At 46.7% G+C, this 18955-nt stretch overlaps 1 protein-coding gene across 3 annotated transcripts; it reads right to left on the bottom strand.

Moving 5' to 3' along the window:
• Positions 1-4571: 4571 nt before the first annotated feature.
• On the bottom strand, positions 4572-15632 carry INPP1 (inositol polyphosphate-1-phosphatase). Of its 3 annotated transcripts, XM_044421922.1 has the most exons (7): positions 15516-15627; positions 14259-14470; positions 12480-12720; positions 10000-10060; positions 9185-9385; positions 8090-8264; positions 4572-7082 (listed from the first exon to the last, which is right to left on the bottom strand). In XM_044421922.1, the coding sequence occupies exons 3-7, from the start codon at positions 12681-12683 to the stop codon at positions 6587-6589; spliced, it is 1137 nt and encodes a 378-aa protein (XP_044277857.1). In that variant the 5' UTR covers positions 12684-12720; positions 14259-14470; positions 15516-15627; the 3' UTR covers positions 4572-6586. The 3 variants fall into 3 exon arrangements, with proteins under 3 accessions (XP_044277857.1, XP_044277858.1, XP_044277856.1); XM_044421923.1 differs by lacking the exon at positions 14259-14470 and having other exon boundaries at positions 15516-15632; XM_044421921.1 differs by lacking the exon at positions 15516-15627 and having other exon boundaries at positions 14259-14912.
• Between the last annotated feature and the right edge of the window lie 3323 nt (positions 15633-18955).

Genomic DNA, 18955 nt, shown 5'->3' with positions numbered 1-18955 from the left:
TACTGAACCAGTGCTCTGAGTGTGTGAGAGCAGCTTCCCTTGCTAAGCTGCCACAAACATTAGCAAAGGGGGCATCCCAAGCATAAAGCAGATTTTCCAAAACAAACGCAAACCCCTGGTTTGGAAATTAACCTCTGTGGCCATCCTTAAAACCGGCCATCCTGCTCCAGCGTCACAGCTGGTTTTACTGTGTCTTCAGTGATGGCACTGACAGGAGCAGAGCCGGGTGTCCTTACTGACACTGTGCCAGTGCAGCTTATGGGAGCGAAGGATCCCTGTCAGCGAACTCACTCGCCCGAGCCAGCTCTGCAGCCCTGAAGAAATATATCTTAGAATAAGATCACTGGGAAGCAGAATGTTTAATGTTTGTGGTTTGCCCCTGAAAGCAATTTGCATGGTGTTGCAGAACACATACACAGAAGGCACCGAGCTAAATAGGGTGGGCGTTTGCCAATGCTGACCCAACGTTCTGCATTGTCATTGCTCTTGAAAGGGAACTGAAAGCACGGGGAAGGAATTGTCTTGGCCCCAAGGACACCCTGCGAACCAGGAACCACTCTTAGCGTGGCCCTTCTCCTGCAGAATGAAGCACGCCCGACCAAGCCCATTTAAACCATACAGTTAGAGGTGTTTAACTCTACACAGGATGAGGCTGTGAACTTAGTTGAGGTTTCTCAGTTTTCTCCTCTTAGCACCTGCGTGCAGTTTTGATACAACACTTGGCGGAAGACTGCTTCTCTCACTCGCTATTTCTGCTTCAATTTATTGGATTTCTCAGAAGCTTATCTTGTCTGAAGCATTTCTGGCAACAGAGTAGCTATGACTAGACATCCTGGCTGAACTGATAGGCAGGAGGAGCCAAGGAGCTTTTAATACAGAGTTGGCATCTTGGTGAACTGTTTTATCACGTATCTCGCTTGTACACGCACATCTCCAGAACTAATCCTCATAGCACTACTCACAGGGGTATTCCTCAAAGGTTCTTGTCACTGAAAAAGTCTCACGAGAGATGTGTGCATTCTGTAATAATAATCCTGCATTGTGAATTACTTTAAACAACAATACCCATCCTGCCCCAGGTCATCTGAAGCCTAAGGTGAAGAAGAAGAAGAAGGCTTCATGTACAGAAGTTGACTGGATTGCTAGTTGATTCTTCTTCTAACAATGGCACTGGGAGAGCATCTCCATCACACCTGATGCTGCAACCTAGTTTTGGGGGCTCAGGCCAGGTGGTGTACCTAATTCTTTCTATCAAAAGAGGAGACCCTCCAGAGAGTTTAGGAGGACCAACCTGGAAGCTGCCATTGATGCCTTCCCCTTCTTCCCGCTCCTTATTGGCTTTCTGAGGTCATTGTCTCATTCTGGGTCAGTACAGTGAGTGCTACCAGCCTATTCTTAGGGGGAAACAAAATTATCCTATCCATCATTTCCCAATCTTCACAGAGAAAATGTGGACAGCCCTTACTTCTTGGAATCACAAACATAGATTTGAATTGCTATTTCACACACAAACTCATATCAGAGAAAATGATCAAACTATAGTTAAAAAGCTCAAAGAATGTTAAACCTACAGAAAAAAAATGCATTTTAAAAAATCAGTAATGGACAATTCTCAGGGATGCCTGCGGTGGAAGCAACTCCCTCCCCTCATGCAGGGGCCAGGGCCTTGTTTCAAGTAGAACTGCACCTCCAGAAGGCTTCTGGGAGTACAATTCCGCTTCCAAATAAGAGGCACTCTCTGCGTAAGCCTTTTCCTCCAAAACTGCTGCTTTTTAAGCTGCTGCTGCAGCAAACTCAGCAGGAGCAAGGGAGGCTGCAAAATGGCCAGGGTGGGGTTGCGTGCCCAGTCCGGCTTTTGTTATTTATTAATGATATGGCTATCCCACCTTTTTCTACCAGAATCCAAAGCAACTTACATAATCCTTCTCCTCCTTTTTATCCTCACCACAACCGTGAGAGGTGGCTTAGTCTGAGAGTGACTGGCCAAAGGTCACTCAATGAGCTTCACAGCTCATCCCCAGACCAGTGCTAACCATTATGCACCCCACTGGCTCTCTGATTACACAGATTCATAATCTGCAGAGCACAAGTTACTATAAAATTACCAACAAAGTAATTATGTACATGAGTACTAAGAAGAAAGTCCCATTAAGTTCCACAGGGTGTGTTTCCAGGAAAGTAAGTGTAGAATTGCAGCTACATAAGCTGCTTCCTCTTACTATACTTTGTTAAGAAAATGCATTTGGTCTCTTGAAACTGGAAACCCTCTTCTCTGAAAAGTGTCCATAATACTTTGTTCATTATCCCTTTTCTGCAGTATTAGAAGCAGAGGCATTTATTATGCTGCCACAGGGTTAGTTTACCTAACTGTTAATTGTTATCCTACATGGCACACTAACCTGTCCATGGGTTTCGGCTGAGTTGTGAACCCCACCTGCTAAGCTTCTGCCCTCCTCCCACCTCACCTTCAAAAGCACTGATCTGGGTCTGCCGGAACCATATGGAAAATCCATACACACATGCACAGAGTGGGGTCTGCCGAGTGACTGAGAGCCAGTGTGGTGTAGTGTGAAGGGCGCAGGACTGGGACACGGCCGTGGAGCCCACCGGGTGACTTTGGGCCAATCACAGACTCTCAACCCAGCCTACCTCACAGGGTTGTTGCTGTGGGGATAAGATTGAGAGCAGGAGGAGCTGCAAGCCACTTTGAGTTTCTTCTAAGAAAAAGCAGGATATAAATCTAATAAATAAATATTGAACAGTTGTATTTTGAGGGTATGAAACAGAGCCAGCAGTGTACTTATGGCCTGTGCTTTAAAATTCTGTGGCAAGAAAATGGGATTCCACAACCTCTTTAGAAATGAAATAGGATTCTATAAATTAATCCATATTTGCTAAGTATATGAAGAATCAGTAAACTATGCAGGATATTGAAGCCCACATCCTGCCTTACTTTGAAATATTACTCAACCTTTCTGCTGAGATTTTGACATTGCCCAACTGGCTTGCCTTCCTAGTCAAAATGAGACATTTTACTTCTTTTTTTAAAAAGCATTTTTTGGAAAGAGGCTGAGGTGAAGATTATTATTAATTTCATTTCTGTATGCCCAGTACTTGAAGCCCTCTAGGCAGTTAAGAATTCATACCACACAAAAATACAAAATGCAAATATGATTTAAAAAACATGTGTTCAGAATGCTGAATATTATGTCTGCACTAAAAGTCTCTGCTGGCACAGAAAGCAGACAGCAGTTTTTTCCAACCAGGATTTGACTACAATCCCTTTCTGTTGTTAGCTTCCCAGTTTAAAGAAAAAAATGCAACAGGTGAACATAAAATTAAGTTGGCTTTATGTTACTAAATGCTCAGTCAGGGGTGAAAAGCGAGTTCCCCCAAGGCCCTCTGGCTAGCAGCTGGCACAGAAATATCACTCCAGTAGGGAGAGCCATAGTGCCATCTTGTGGACACTGATGACTTCTAATGGGAATGAGGGGCATTTGCATCAACGGCCTTTCGGCCTGTGAGGGTAATTACCTAGGATTTCTAAACCATCCTGTATCTTGTGCTCAGGAAGCAGAGAGCTGTTTCCAATCATCAACAATCATGTTGGAGTGAGACCTTGGCTCTCTAGCTCCTTGGATGCAGCTTTGGCAGTGGAGCAGATGACTGAACATCCCTAAACAAGTGGAACGAGGGTCTATTTAGCTCCATGGGGTTCTTCTGCGCAATTATGCATGTGATCAAGCTACGAAGATCAACATGGTTTTTTAGACCGCCAGTGGACAACATGCACTAGCTTTTTAGCCAGACTAAGGCTGCGATCTTAGATTACTTTAGCACCAAAGCAACAGAAGTCATTGTTTTGCCATTGTTACCTTTTAAACAGGAAATATCTAGGCCTTGGGGGTGGTAGGTGGGCAGAACAGTCCTGTCTGCTAACCACACTGATGGAAGAAGAAAGAAATGCTGCCCGTCTGCCCACAAAATAGCTGCTGTCTTGTGCTTGTGCTCAGTCCTGGAGGGGCAATGAGCCACAACAATGCCAAGAACACAGCCAGGAAATGCAAAAAGTCATAAGAACAGCAGGTGCGCCTCCACCACCCTCAGAAACACAAGCAGGGACCACCAATCAGGCACTGTGCCACCGTCGACACCCATGTGCTGCCCTTGATGCCTCACACCACGTCTGGGGCTGCTCTCGAGCTGCAAAGTCATGGCTGTGATCTGGCAGAGGAGCGCAGGATACAAGCATGCTTCTTCCCAGTGCTGCTCATGTTCCTCCGACAGCCATTTTGGCCAATCCATCAGGATATCTTCACTGGCAGAAGGACCCACCATTGGGAGGTTGTGCCACCATGTTGGTGTGCCAGCACAGTGGAGCGTCTGCCACATCCTAGAGCCGCTAAGCCAGTGCAGCTAAAGCACAGAAGCACACCCTGAAAAGCGTGCTCTGGCCTAGAGCTCTCCAGACGTGTATTTATTCAAGGATGGGCTTGTATTTGGCTGACGTTACTGCTGCTCTCACAGATTTGTTGTTTCAGCCTGATTTCAAGTTTGATCTCGTATTATTTAAGCAGATGAGGTTATCGTTGTTTTTGCTTTTAAAGGTATAATCACCTTTTACAAAATTGCAAGAAATATATTTATTGTAAGTTAGTCTTCGTAACAGAAGACAATGCTTATGTTTTCCAAGTGTACTGTTTATTATTTATTATGCTATATTCAATATTCCAGAAATACTGACTGTAAAAATAAAATCTAATGATACTGTAAGCAATTCAGATCTTATTACTATTAAACATTGTGCAACTATTATAAAAAGTAAAAGTAAACTTTTAAAAAGTCAAAGAAACCATATTCTTCACTGGTTATAGCAATCAGATTAAATAGTTCCATACCACGTTGTTCAACTTTCATTTACTTATGGGGCAATCCTCTGCATGTTTAAAGGAAGTCTACTAATGCCCAGCATGATGAAAGGAGGTCCAGCACACCTGGCTAAGGAATGTTGGGAGCAATACAACTTTGTTTCCATCCAGGCACGTGTAAGAGTCTGGCTTTATTCTGATTCCAAATATTTGAATTAATGACAGAAAGAATTATGACTCTCCCACTGACTTTTTTCCTCATGCTGTTTGCCTGTTAAAAATATAAATTTCCAAACCATATGAGATGGAAACTTACACTGAAAATAAAAATAGAGGGATAAAATAAAAATAAAAATACATATCCATTTCAGTTAGTCTCTGTAAAATTCTGGTTATAAGGAAATGACAACAAATGAATTGTCACAGTACATAGGTAAACTATATATTTATATTGATTGTATATTCATTCAACTGCTATGGTTCCTTCCAAAGCACCCTGAGGAATTCTCTATGAGAAACTTCAGCACTACAACTCCCAAGATTCCCTGTTTGAGAGAGAATGTCTTAAACCACTTAAGTAAGGTTGTAATATAGACATGGACCCAGAAAGGGCCTGCAGGCCCTCTGGTTTTTCTTCATAGCATGAAGCAGGACAATTCATACACTAGCCCCAGTTGGATCAAGCTATGCAGTTCAGACTGTGTGTCATAAAGAAAGTGAGCAGGCACGCCATGGAAAAAGACACCAGTGCAGCCCAGTTCACTATGCAAGATGGTAGGGGCAATGACTTGGTTTGCAGGTAACATGGAAGCCACCATGGGTGAGTTTCCTCACAGGGTCTCTTGCTGGGGCAGCATCCACCATTCTGAATATTCAAATCATGGCAGGGACACACGGCAACCTGTCCCTACATGTAAACTTGGAGAGGGTGGGTTGTTAGGATGCTTGACAAGCACCTGGAACCCATGGGCTATTTGAGGATTGTGGGTGGCTTGTCAACCACACTAACAACCCACCCTTGCCAGATTCTCATGTAATAACAAGCCATGGTCTGCAAGAAAATTCACCCATGGTGGCTTCCTCTTATGTGAAAACTGGGCCGGAGGCTGCTTCTAGATAAAGGACTTCTAACACTAACAGTCAAAAGGTATTGTGCAGCTATTCCTTTTTTTATTAATGGATCTTTTTCCCAGTAAGAAAAGAGGCAGAGTAAGGAGGTGGGCAATGTAAGAGAGCTATGCATCAAAGATGCCATGGTCTGGACCCAGCCCCAGCACCACCAGGAACTTTGATGAAGAAGGCAAGGTGACTACACAAAAAAGCCTCATCTGGAGGCCCCCAGTGAGAGCTAAAGCAAGTATATAAGGAAACTATGGAATGGCCCCAATGCGTATTTACCATGTTAAGCGCGGCTCATATTGCCCGTATGAGAAGAACAACATATCTAGCAGGTTTGCGGCAAAGGAGCAATTTAAGGTCCTCCCACAACAATGCCTGCCTTGTCCGGAAGTGATGCTTCCACAAACAAAAACAGCACAGAGAGGCCTGATGTCGCAGGTGTCACCCCATCCCATGCTTGCATGTTGCCTCCAAAGATAACGGATTGGTCCCACAGCAAGGAAGTCTGAGCCACAGAGTCCGGTGCTTGCGGAGAAGCTTCCTCTTCCTCTGCTGAGATGAACGTCTTGGTCAATTCTCCCCTGCCCAGAGAAGGCACTCTAGAAGGCATCAGCCGCAGCTGCCAGGGTGGCCATCACAGCCTCCAGGTGCTCTGGGTGGACATAGGCCACCAGGCCCCCTTGGTTGGCCCAGCAGTCAGCGCCCACAGAGCCCTCCAGAGGCTTGTGGTAGGTTAGTTCAGGCAGCTGCTTGCCCTGCCCGGCACGCCATGCCTGCAAGGCTGCCGAGAGGTCAACGATGCCTCCCCCGAGGGCCTGCAGGATGGCATGGGGGCCACAGGAGTCCCACTTGAAGGTGCTGCCTTCTGAGAGCACGTAAGCATCTGCCAGGCCCAGGGCCACACACAGCATCTTGTACCCGGCGCCCGAGGCAAAGCAGAGCTGCTCGCCGCAGAGGGGAGCCAGCGCCTTCTGCAGCCCCACTTTCTCGTTGGTGCTCAGCACCACGCGGGGGGAAGCCTGTAGCTGGGGCCGGCTCAGCGAGCTCAGGTGGGTGCCTCTGTAGGAAATGCCCCAGTGGTATTTGCTCTGCCACCTGCAAATGGAAAGAGAAGGCAGTCAGGGAAGGCTTGTGAAGAAAAGCCACCAAGGGTGCATGTCGAGCAGAGGATGGGGGAAGAAGCCGTGCGGTGACCAAGCTTCCCAGTCATGGCAAAAACTTTGCTGTGGGTGGAAGGAAAATGGCTGGGGTGGCTGCCGATGTTGCATGAGCAGAAAGCAAAGCTCTGAGGCAGCAATGCATGATTTGCAGGAAGATAAAGGGAGAACGGGAGTAGGAGGAATCTCTTTTAGAATTCCTGCTACCAGAACCAGTTTGTAGGGATTTTTTTAATGGTCAGTCTGTTTGTGAGCTTGATTTTTCCTATGTGGCAAGCTGTGGCTTGCTCCTTGGAGTCTATCAAAAATGCCTGCAGTGGTGTAGTTGGTGCATTCAGGTCTCCACTGGATAGGATCTGTGTGCAGACATGTCTGCAATCAGGGCATGGGCAAGGCCTCCCTATTAGGGTCCGAGTAAGTAAAAGGTAGCTTCTCCAGAGCAAACACGAATGTAAACAAAACCTCACAGTAGTGAGCTTGTGGTTATCCTGGGTTATATTACGTTTGTCCAACTTAGAACAGACCCACTGAAATGAATGGGGCTTACATCAGACTAACACTGGATACATCCCCCTCTTTCCTCTCCCTAAAATGTATTTGCTATTATACGTAGATCTATATTATTTCATTTGCAAGGAAGCCAAGGCGGCTTACGTGATCCTTCTCTCTTGTACCCTCAGAGCAGCGCTTTGGGGTTAGGCTGAGAGCCGGTCACCTAAGACAAGTGGAGGCCAAGGTGGGGTCTAGAGGCTGAGCCTTCTAGGGCCCAGTCTGGCACTCCAAGCGCTAGACCAGACTTGCTCTCAGGGTGGCCCTCCACCATCTGCATGCATGGAGACATCTCTGTAGTACAAGGGAACGACTACGGGCTAAGCCGCCTGGTATTTGGTAGGGTAGCCAGCTTGGCCCTTTTGCGAAAGAGGGTCCCGTCAGTGCCGTGATTACCCGTGTGCTGGCAGGGCTTCCTGGAAGAAGGGCTCATTGATGATGCCTAGGACAGGTTCTCCTGACTGGCGGCTGTACGCCCCTATCAGCACCAGTGCTGAGTGGAGCCCGGATGGGTAGATGCCATCCACAGGCAGCACGTTGCCACAGCCACGGATGTACTGATTGGTGGAATCTGAGGAGAGAGAGCAGGAGTTGTTGCAAACCGCCCAGTCCGCTTTGGCTCTTGGGCCACCGAGAAATGAAAAGCCCTCCTCTTCCTCCTCCTCGTGCTCTGTGCTGGCTAAACTGTAGTTCTCCATAGGGGGAGTGGAGGGGCCACAGCTCAGCGGTTTTATATGCCCACAATTTATATGCAAAAGAAGGTCCTTGGTTCAGTGTGTGGCATCTCAAGGATGGGGTAACAGCTGACGGGGAAGGCTCTCGGGCCCACGGGATCATAGCCCATTGGCAGAGCGAGGTCTCTGCAGAGAAGTGGCCTGAGGGTGCAGTCCTTGGCATCTCCGAGAGGGCAATTCAGCAACAATCCTGAGTCTACCAGCAAGTGCATCCTTGACCTGGAGCATCAGTCAGGCACTGTTTCCTGGCGGAGGTATGTAGATATGATCCATGCCTCCAACATCTTTTATCGCTGTCGTATTCCCAAGTTATATATTTTGGTTTAGATCTGAGGGTGTATTGAGGTGCACCTCACAAAGACGGTTTGTCAAGGGACCACATGCACTGAGGTGGAAGGGCTGGGAGAAGATGACTGCTTGAGAGAGGCGAGCTCTTCCGCCAGACCAGACACCGCTCCACTTGATAGCCCTGCAGCCGAGGTGGGTGTGAAGGCAGGAGGTGACCCCGTCTTATATAACCCAATCCACAGGCCCACCACCCATCCTCTGAAGTTGGCGGAAGCATCCGCATTGTCCAAGCCAGCCATCCCAGCCCAGTGCATTCCTGATGTGCAGGACTCCAGTTCCCATCATCCTCAGACGGCATGGATGGGGTGACAGGAGCTTTGGTCCAGCGCATGGGCTGAGGAAGGCTGGTCAAAGCTCCTACTTCCTGGGACCCTCTTGCACCCCACAAAGCCGTCTCTTACTTCCTTACCAATGGGGTCAATCCACACGGCCAGGCTGTCTGTGGAGATGGTTACAGCAATGCCATCCAGTGCCGGGTCCGACAGCACCACCTCCTGATGGACAGCAGCAGCCAGCAACTCGGCGGCTCTCCGGTTCCGGTCCAGAACCTTTTGCAGCAGGGCTGCTGTGTCCGCCTGGGTGGGGCAAACCTGCACCACTACGGTCTCCCCTGCAAGGCAACCAGAGTTTGAGAGGTTCGAGGGCCCTTCGCCCCCCCTAGACAAGGGCCAGGAATGGGCTACTAACCAGGCTTGATTTGGGTCTTCCCTACCGTAAGGAAAGGAGCAGCAACCCCCAGCCCCTTGTGCTTGTACATGCCGCAAAAGTTACGTGCGTGCATTCGGGGAAGGCAGAGAAACACTTCCAGTTTGGTTCTTAAGACTGATGGCGACTGCTTCAGGCTGTGTTGTTTGCTCACACTGGTCAACAGGGAGGCCCAACAGGCCAGGCTCACACTTGTGCCTGAAGAGAGTACCCCCAAAACTTTCCCCCAAGCCCCCTGCAGCGCCTGGGGGCCCCCTGGCACACAAACTGACATAGAGGTCATAGGACCTCACACCAGGATGCTGGAAGGGCACTTGGGCTGCCCAAGGAAACCTAGAGCAGTTCAGGAGAGGGTTTCACTGAAGAAATGGGGCTTGGTGGCGGGGAAGTAGTCTGATGACTAAAAAGAAGGCTCAGCAGCTGCTGCAAGGATCAGGCTGAGGCAGAGGGCCAAGGGCTTGTCTGAGAACAGGCCGATTCTTTTCGCTCTTCCCACCACGCAAGAGCATCATCACTCACCGAGGCCATTTTCAAATTTGTTGGACTCCTCACCACGAATATGCTCCTGTAGCTCTGGAAACTGGCAGCAGCAGCAATAGGAAAGGGGAAGGAATGGAGATGAGGAGAGGGGAGGGGAGAGTTGAGTTGAGTTCAGCTTAGGGCACAATTCTGCACATTTATGGCATGCACAGGACTGTACCCTTGAACATGCTAATGAGCCTGATCCCGGGCATAGCTATTCTCAGCTCAGCAATCCTGCAGTGCCTGATGCCAGGATGATCCCGTTGGATCAACTGGGTACCAGATCAATCACAGTTAGAATTGGCATCTTCCAATGACAGCTCATTCTAAGTTGAGCAAGGACTGAAAGCTCACCACAATTTACTCTTAATGCTACCCCATGTTTTATTTAAGCTAGCAGTTGTTGAGTTCTGAGTGGTTCCAATCTAGTCCTAATCTATAGATGCGGTTGCTCTAACAAACCATGGTCTGCTAACCATGAACAACCTAGAACTGTCAGTTGTTTTGCCAGATTGCGGATGTAGCACTCACAAGTGGTTAAACAACCCTTGCCATTTCACATGCCAGCACTACAACACTGCAAAGGAGTTTGGGATACAAGTGGGGGGGACGGGGGGTCAAAGGAGGAGGTAAAAAACCAATCTGGGATTGAGAAAACAGGCTGCAAATGTTTGCTTGTTTGTTTGAATGTCCGACGGACAAACCCTGTTTATGACAACAAATGATAACCCATGGTTTATTTAATCAACATTTACATTATGATTGCAGGTGAAATAAAGCATGGGTTATAATTTATATTAAATTTATATCATTTATAATCCAGGTCTCTGGATAGAGTAAATCTCATACACCAGACAGAGGGTGTATAAGGGTCTCCTTGCAAGAAGGAAGATTCAGCCACTGAGGAAACACCCAGCTATAACTGCTGAATCAGGAAGTGCCTCTATAAAGTCCCCAAGGATATTGGCTTCTGTGGAGCTTCTCATTCCATCTGTGTGCTCAGGCCAGGTGCCTGACTGAGCGACTGGGGACTAGCTAGACTGATGGCCAAATAAGATCTGCAAGAACCAGGCAGCGATGTCGTGGGGGGGTGGGGGGTGGGCTAAGATTTTGGATGCAACAAAAGGCTTCTCCTGCTCCCATCCTCAGTAATAAAAGTATGTTGCATCCACGGCTGCCCACGTTATTTTAGCACCTGCTCCAGGGGTACTTCCAGATGAGATTTTTATTGCAACATCGCCTTGCCTCAGGCTTGGCATTTTGTGGAGGGTCCTGATGGCACTGCCATCCTTCCTGTGTTCTCCTACCTCTCCTGTCTTTTTCCTTGCTGCAGAAGGTTAAGGAAACAATGGAACAGCTGCACAATCTTTTCTGGCTGCTAGCAGTAGTAGCCACCATCTGGAAGCACCCACAGCTCCTGCCTGTGTCTCCCCATCCACCCTGGCAGTGTAAATGCAATGTGTGCGATTCGGTTCACTCTTGATGTGTTGCCTTTCATGACATGCAGAATCAGCTGCCTTAGGCAACTTCCTCACTCCCTCTAATAGTCAGGACTGGCCCTGGCTCCACCCATCGCTCAGCTCATCTCTAAATCATCCCTCTTTGGGATGCACCACTTTTAGAGACAAATAATTCAGGCTTTGCCCCTTAATACAGCAGCCATTTTGGAACGACTTGTAAATGATGAGATCTCTTGAACCTCAGTGATTAGCCTGGGCAGCTCTCCTTAGACTGTGGCTAGATCCAGTTCTCCCCCCAGCCTTGGGGAAAGCTTTGCATCTGCCACTGGAACCTGCAGTGGTGGACAAGCTGCTTTGCCTGTGAGGGCTGCGCAAACGGCAGCGCTCATGCAGCTTTGTGCTCCAGGAAGTCCCTCCATTTCAAGCCTCACATTGGCCACAGAGAAATTGCATTTTCATGGGCAAGCCACCATCTTCAGACCTTAGTCCTCCACTTGCAATATGGGGATAACGATCCTGGCCTACTGGATCCTGGCTTTTTACACATCTGGAGGATTATGCGCTCCCAGAGAGGTCCACCTGGTGCCGATGTTGTACTCCTTCCAGTGCCAGGTAAAGACCTTTTTATTTAACCACCATTTTAATAATCCAGGATTTTAGATGTTTTAAGATATTTTTTTTCCCCTCACAGTCGCACTTTTCATTTTCTATCATCCATTTTTTCCTTCCTTTTCTTTTTAGTTTATGAGGTTCAGTTTTATATGGTTTTCAGAACTGTGGTTTTATTATTGTACTGTTTAAATTTTATGCCATGTAAGCTATCCTGAGTGCTTGTCGGAAGGATGGGATATAAAGGTTTGTAATAAATCAATAATAATAATAATAATAATAATAATAATAATAATAAATGAATAAATAATGTAAAGAGCCTGACACACTTGATCCTTGCTCCAGAAGTGCCAGGCAAGCCCTGGTTCCATTTCCCACAATGATGGAAGCCCCTTTCCCAGCAGGTACCTCCTTTCCCACATCATGCTTGATGACCTCTTGGATGAGCACGTCTGCCAAGGTCTTGAAGTCCTGCAGGAACTTCTTGTTCTTGTCCGCACCTCTCTTCTCCTCAATGAGCAAGCTGAAGAGCGCCTCTTCCTGGCGGCACAGCTGGGCAATGCGGGCCGCCTTCTCCGAGGCAGCGAGCAGGCTCCTCAGAAGAGCTGCCATGGTCTGGGGCAGGGGACAGAGGACGGGCCTTGCTGTGCTGGAGAAATATTCAGGGAATCAGGACGGGAGGTTTCAAACCCCCCCATACCCACAAACTTGCTTCTCACTTGAAAAGGTAGAAGCGTGAAGGCTAAATGTAGATAGATATACATATACTTTATAAATACTGTTTCGATAATGGAAGGAAGAATTGAACTACTCTCTTTGAATATAAATGGACTAAACCAGTGCTTTTTTTGTAAAAAAAAAAAAAAAGGTGCCGGAACTCAAACAAGAACGACTTAAATTAATAGATGAGCTATTGAAACTTGAACAGAAATTACAGGAAAATCCATCAAAAAAAGGACCTCAAGATACAGATGAATACTTTAAAGCATAAACCGAATCTGTTAGAGACAAACGAACTAAACTTGCTTCTCACTCACAGCTTCATTGAGCTCAAAGGATTTTTGCAAAAATGGAGATTCGAGGGATGGTGGCGGTGGGGGGAGAACCTTTTCCAAGGAAGTGCATGAGGAAAATGTGAATGCATAAGGCTAGAATCCCACACTCATGGGAAGGAAGCCCCAGGGAACAACAGTTAGTTCCAAGTAACTTTGCATAAGAAAATACAGAGAAGATTGCAGTAGTCACAAATGTAAAAAAAAAAGGATGCCCGGAAAGCTTATTTCTATGATGCTGTGTAATTGCTTCAGTGCAACATAGTTTGCCAGCTCAGGGCTCAACCCTGGGTCTGTTTAAACAGAAAAAAAGTCCTGCATCTCTCAATATTTCTGAGCCAGTTGTGCTCGAGTTGCAGTCCTTTTTATCTGTCCAGGTATACATAGCATTGAACCTCGAAAGCAAAAAGAATTAGGATGCTACAGCGGGACTTATTTAAGGTGGGCAGGGAGAGAGAAAATTGAACTAACAGTGCAATGTCATGCAATTTTACTTAATGTCTGAGTAAGTATGCACTTGCCCAGCATTAAAAGAAGGAAATATAGAGAATTTAAGCTTTCATGCTATATATCACTTTGAGGTGCCTTTTTAGATACATAAAAGATGTATGAATTGATTCAGTCAATAAAGACCTATAAAGCATATACTTTCCACCAAGAAGAGTTGACAGCAGAAAGCCATCATGCTCACTCACAGGCCCGAAGGGCTGGGACTAGACAGAAATGGGAGTGAATGGCAGCAGCCGCCCTGAAAATTTGCATCTGGCTTCTATAAAAAAATCTTAATGATGGCTAGTAATGCGGTGGTTTGCTCGGAGCGGTGCTTTATGAGGTCATAAAAGGCTGTTCGCAAGTGTTTCCTGCAGTCAGTCACTCAGTCCTAGAGATGTGTGCAGAGGTGGTAGCAAAAAATGCCACGTCCATAAGTATCCTGGCATCTCTCTCTTGCCTCTCAGATCAAATCTCATCATAAAAAGCTATACAGTACTGCTGAATATTAGAGGGAAGCCAGCTGTGATTTTCAAGAGTGAAAACTTCACAGTTCTCTCTACAGCCCTCAGTGGTTCTCTCCACTTTCCCTGGGGATGGATTAAGTAGTAAAGAGAAGAGATTAGAGACAATACTAAATCCCTACCTTGAGTGGCAGGTGTAGGTGAAGAAGAGGCAGTCAGCAAGAAACAGTGAGAGTAAGATTTTGTTTTCAGTTAACTGCTAGAAATCCTTGCTGCCTTTATAAATGTACAACAGAAAGAAGAGGATCCATCTCTTTCCCTTGAGGGTAGACAGAAAGATGTATCGGTAGATCACTGGATGATTTGCAGGAGATCAGTAGATATTCATGTCTCGCTATTAACAAAAGCAACAGTAAAAGGTCTCATTCCCACCCTAAATTATCCTGAGGTGGATTTGTTTGTGGCAGAATTATGAGCTCAATTGAATCTTGGTACCCGGAACTGATTCCTGGGCTCAGAAGTCCTTAATTCTAAATGTATTCATTTTGCACAGGCAAATGTTGGAACAATGTTGGAAGGTTTCTCATTCCTGCTTTGGCACGTCAGGACATAATTGTATTCATGTTTAGATTGAAAGAAATCCTGCAAGGTTCACACCCAGAAGCAAGCATTTCGTAGTCCATGTTGTTGCTATGTGCCATCAGGTTGTCTCTGACTTATGGCGACCCTGTGAATGAAAGCCTTCCAAAATGTCCTATTAGTGACAGCCTCACTTAGTTGTTCTAAATTCAAGGCTGTGGCTTCCTTGACGGAGTCCCTCCATCTCTTATTCATAGTCCATGTTACCCTGCGTATGTGTGATATTCAAGGAGATCAACCCGTTAAGGTTCCCTGTTTATCTACCCAACAACCCTGTAAAGTAGGCTAGGTGGAGAGGCAGGGACTGGCCCCAAGTCACGCCAGGATCTTTGCGGCCGAGGGAAGTTTCACCTAAGCTCTCCCAGTCCTAGTCCTCCGCCCAGCTACACGCCAAGGGCTCTCACACTCAATCTCTTGATGCTGTTCAGGAAGCGACTGGCTGGGGGGGGGGGGGGAGAGAGAGATACGCAGCGCATCCCTCCACTCTGCACATGCGCTGGGCCCCGAAACCGCTCTTTGCCCCAACCCCGCGCCACGTCACGGTAACACCATCAACGCCGGATCAGAAACCTTGCAATGGGTTGTTTTCATGCTGCCGCGCCCCGCTCCACGGTTTTCCTTCCTGGGAAGAGCAGGGCAGGATTAAGGAAAATGTGCTGCAGCCCTGCAGGAGCCTGGGCAGCCCTTCACACATGGGGCTTCATCGAGAGTGAGTCCGCCGCCCGCCTCCAAGCTGAAAGGTGAGGGGAAGCCAAAATGCCCGGGAAACTAACGCGCCCGCTTTCCTTTCGCGCTCTCACCCACGGATCGCCTTTTGCCGGGGACTCGGCGCAGGTCTAGCGGCGTCCAGTCGGCGCACAACTGCTGCCACTGGCTGGCTTTCAGGTCGTAACTCATTGATTGTGCGCGCCCTGGTTAAATCCTTCCAGGCAAGGAGGCGGGTTCCCACATCTGTCTTGACCTGCAACATGTGATTCTATGTTCTGCCCCTCGTATGGGCGGGGAAATGTCAGGCGACGCGGCGTTCAGCCTGGGCAGGTCTTCTAAACTTAGCGCGATTTTCTGTCTTTCTTTGTGTAAAAGTAAACGTGGAGGTTTTTTCCACTCTTACACCGCAAGCCGGCTTTTTATAAATTGCACAAGAGCGGACTGTCTGTGTTTATGCCTGAGTCACGTATTCCACTCCACCGTCTCCATAAGAGGGCCGGTCCAGAGCACTGATTCCTGCAGGGATTTAACAGGCAGTCTCCTCTGAGGACAAGATTGTTCTGCTGTGTTTGCCTTGTGTGACTGGGAGTACAGTTCTCCGCATGGCTTGCAGGGAAATGCTGCGACTTGTGGATCTGCCGAAGCATGCACAGGGTGTAACATTAAACTCCCGATCCCCCATCCCAGCTGTTGGGGAACAGGCATGGAGAGACCAGGCCAGAATAGTTAATCATACAGTGACACTCTGGGATCAAAGGAGCCTTTGATAATTTAATTCATTGATCTCATGGCACACGATTTGCATATTACTGGCATTCAGCCCAATCCTCTGCAGATTTGTGTTTAGTAGGGCTTTTGTTCCTGCATTACTATGCACAAGACTGCAGACTTACTGTGTAATCCTATGGGTGCCTGTGCAGAAGTAAGTCTCATTTCAGTACTTCAGTGAAATGCTTGAAAGCAACTCCTCATAAAGAGAAAGCTCTTCCTCCTCCTTTTCTCTGTACTTCTACTGCCACCAGCACCTCTAACACTGTGAAGGGCAGACAAAATATAACTGCAACCCTGTGCGTGTTTAGGCAGAAATAAGTCTCGCTGAGCACACTCCTGAGCAATTTAGGTCAGACCTTGTCCTCAGGTTTACAATCTACTGGGTATATCATGATCCCAAATTGGTTCTGCTGGTTTTGTTTACTGTTGCAGGAGGGGTATCTTGGAGTTACACAGTCAAAGGCACTCCAGGACAGAGTGTGCTCTAGGACGGGCACTCTAGTCACTTCACAGGCCTCCAATGCTGAAGTTGGTTCCAAGTTCCTTCACTGAAGTTTCCATATCCTAATGCAGTTCAGAGTGCCAGCTACAGTCTGGATAAGGAATCGCCAGCGTAATATTATATCATCTATCTATCCATCCATCTATCCATCCATCTGTCCTTCCCAGAATTAAGTCTTGTATGCTTCAGTGTGGCTTATTCCCAGGCAAGCGGGTATAGGATTGAAGCCTAAAATTTAAATAGGACTGCCAGTTGCATATTGTCTGGTCCAAACGTCTATATGCAAATCACTAGCAGGTTAGGTGCCCCATTCCTTGCATTGGAATAAGAACATTGTTATAGTTGTGCAATGCATTGTATGGGTTCTGCAGAAGCATGATGGGGAGGTTTATAAAAGTTCAACAAGTAGGTGTGGTGAACTTTCCCAGTGTTCAAAGGGCAGCATAGTTTCTTGGAGTCATGCAAAGACCTGATGGCCTTCAACTTTCAAGGAAGATCAGCGGAGTTAATTGTTGTGAAGCTTCTTTCCTTGGTCATTTTGCAGATAAGGGCCGCTTTTACTGTGAAAACAAAATTATTTACCTTACTGAAGAAGCTTTACCCCCATCTCCCAGGAAGGGGTCCTGTGCATATATTAGCAAGTTCTGTAATAGAGGGAAAGGTGATGAAATCCATGCCAAGAAGTATTGCCTTTTGTTCTGGCCTGGGGAGAAGAATGGATGCACCGCTCATCTAGGCAACTTTGGAGGCCTATGGAGCATCCCCTGGCCTATTTAGGAGGACCAGTACAGAAACAGAAAAGGGCAGTGTAAGCTTTTGTTCACTTCTTTATATACCAAATCCATAGGTTATCACTGTATTCAGAACTCTATATAATTGGTGGCTTTGTTTCTTCTTAAGGATTCTCAAATCTGAAGTGCCTTGGCTGGATCAGGTCCCTAGGGGTAAAGCACACAATATGCTATATCTTGTATATAGGAATTCTTGTGACTGGCTTGTGCAGAGCAATGTTAACATTATGAGTTGTGTTAGTGCAGCTCCTGGAACAGCATGTGGCTGTTATGCAAAAAGCTGTGAAAATACTTCTCAAGTTAAATAAGCAAGACTACCATCAGAGTGAGGCGATTCCTTCATTTATTGCAATAGATGGGGAGACCCTGCTCTATCAGAATCTCTCCAAAGTACAAACACACAAAACAGCTCCTTTTACCCCTCAACCAGGCCGCCATAGTCCTCCCCTTTTCCCTCTAGGAGGTTACAGTCTTTCCATCCACCTACTTCATATCTCCCATCTCATCCCACTAGATGCATCTACATACATCATGTGTGCATTATAATTAGCCCATTGTCTATTCAAGGTGTGTGAGTTAATATTCATCAACCTATTACGCCTGCGTGCTTATAACTACAGGTTCACTAGTTCACCCCTCTCTCACTTCACCTTGTCCTACGACCCTGTCTCATAAAACTACTGGGAGGATGAGGTAGGAAGTAGCAAACTTTCTTGCAAGCCAATTAAATTTTTTGCCCCTCCACATTCCTTCAGACAGGCTTCATGGCTCTGATGTTTGCCTCACTGTTTCTCAATCACTGAGTTACTTCCTTCATGGCCACTCTGGTTACACAATTCTTCCAATGAGTGACCTTCATTTGCATCCCTATGTCCATCCTCTCATGTCATTTCAGTGCCTGGTGCAATTAGTTGGGGGTCAGTACAGTATCTATTAAAAAGTCGTAGATAACTTTTAAACTAATTTTAGAAAATTTGGAGAACTGTATCAATGCTTCTGTTCTTTTCTTCAAAATGTTGAGTCCTTAGTATTCATATTGCTCTATTTCAGAAGCATAGCAAAATAATTTAGAAAGGCATTGTGTCTGTTGTCTCACAGCCGACCTGCAAGAGACAGGCAAAGATACAAGACTCTCATTTGTTTTGTTGATTTAAATACACCTACATGTGATGCAGGAGCATAATGCAAAATGGAGACATACTGTACCTCCAGATTGCTATCCTGTGCCCTGGTTCTCTGTTTGGATTGTTCATAAAGATAGAAAAAGCTGCCATTGATCACATAGGGAATTCTGTAACTGGTCATGATACTCATAGAATGATGTCACTCAATTTTGTCACATCTCTGTGGTAACCTCTCATGCAAACCCATCCATAACTCGAAGTCAGGCTGGAAGTGTCAGTGAAGTTCATGTGTAACTCTAATTTTTTCCATGCAAAGTTGCTCACAAACGTCAAACGAAAAACCG

Source organism: Varanus komodoensis, unplaced genomic scaffold (genome assembly GCF_004798865.1).
Source record: "Varanus komodoensis strain SLA01 unplaced genomic scaffold, ASM479886v1 scaffold12, whole genome shotgun sequence".
Classification (NCBI taxonomy): domain Eukaryota; kingdom Metazoa; phylum Chordata; class Lepidosauria; order Squamata; family Varanidae; genus Varanus; species Varanus komodoensis.
The sequence above is the reverse complement of the archived record's forward strand: the minus strand, read 5'-3'. Positions and strand labels throughout refer to the sequence as shown.

Bases quoted from the DNA above. Each gene is read 5' to 3' on its own strand.
- INPP1 (XM_044421923.1), bottom strand. From the start codon at position 12,683: ATGGCAGCTCTTCTGAGGAGCCTGCTCGCTGCCTCGGAGAAGGCGGCC. The intron at 9,386-9,999 runs GTGAGTGATGAT...GTTGCCTTGCAG, and splicing joins CAAATTTGAAAATGGCCTCG to GGGAGACCGTAGTGGTGCAG. The intron at 7,083-8,089 runs GTAATCACGGCA...TTCCATTTGCAG, and splicing joins GAAGCCCTGCCAGCACACGG to GTGGCAGAGCAAATACCACT.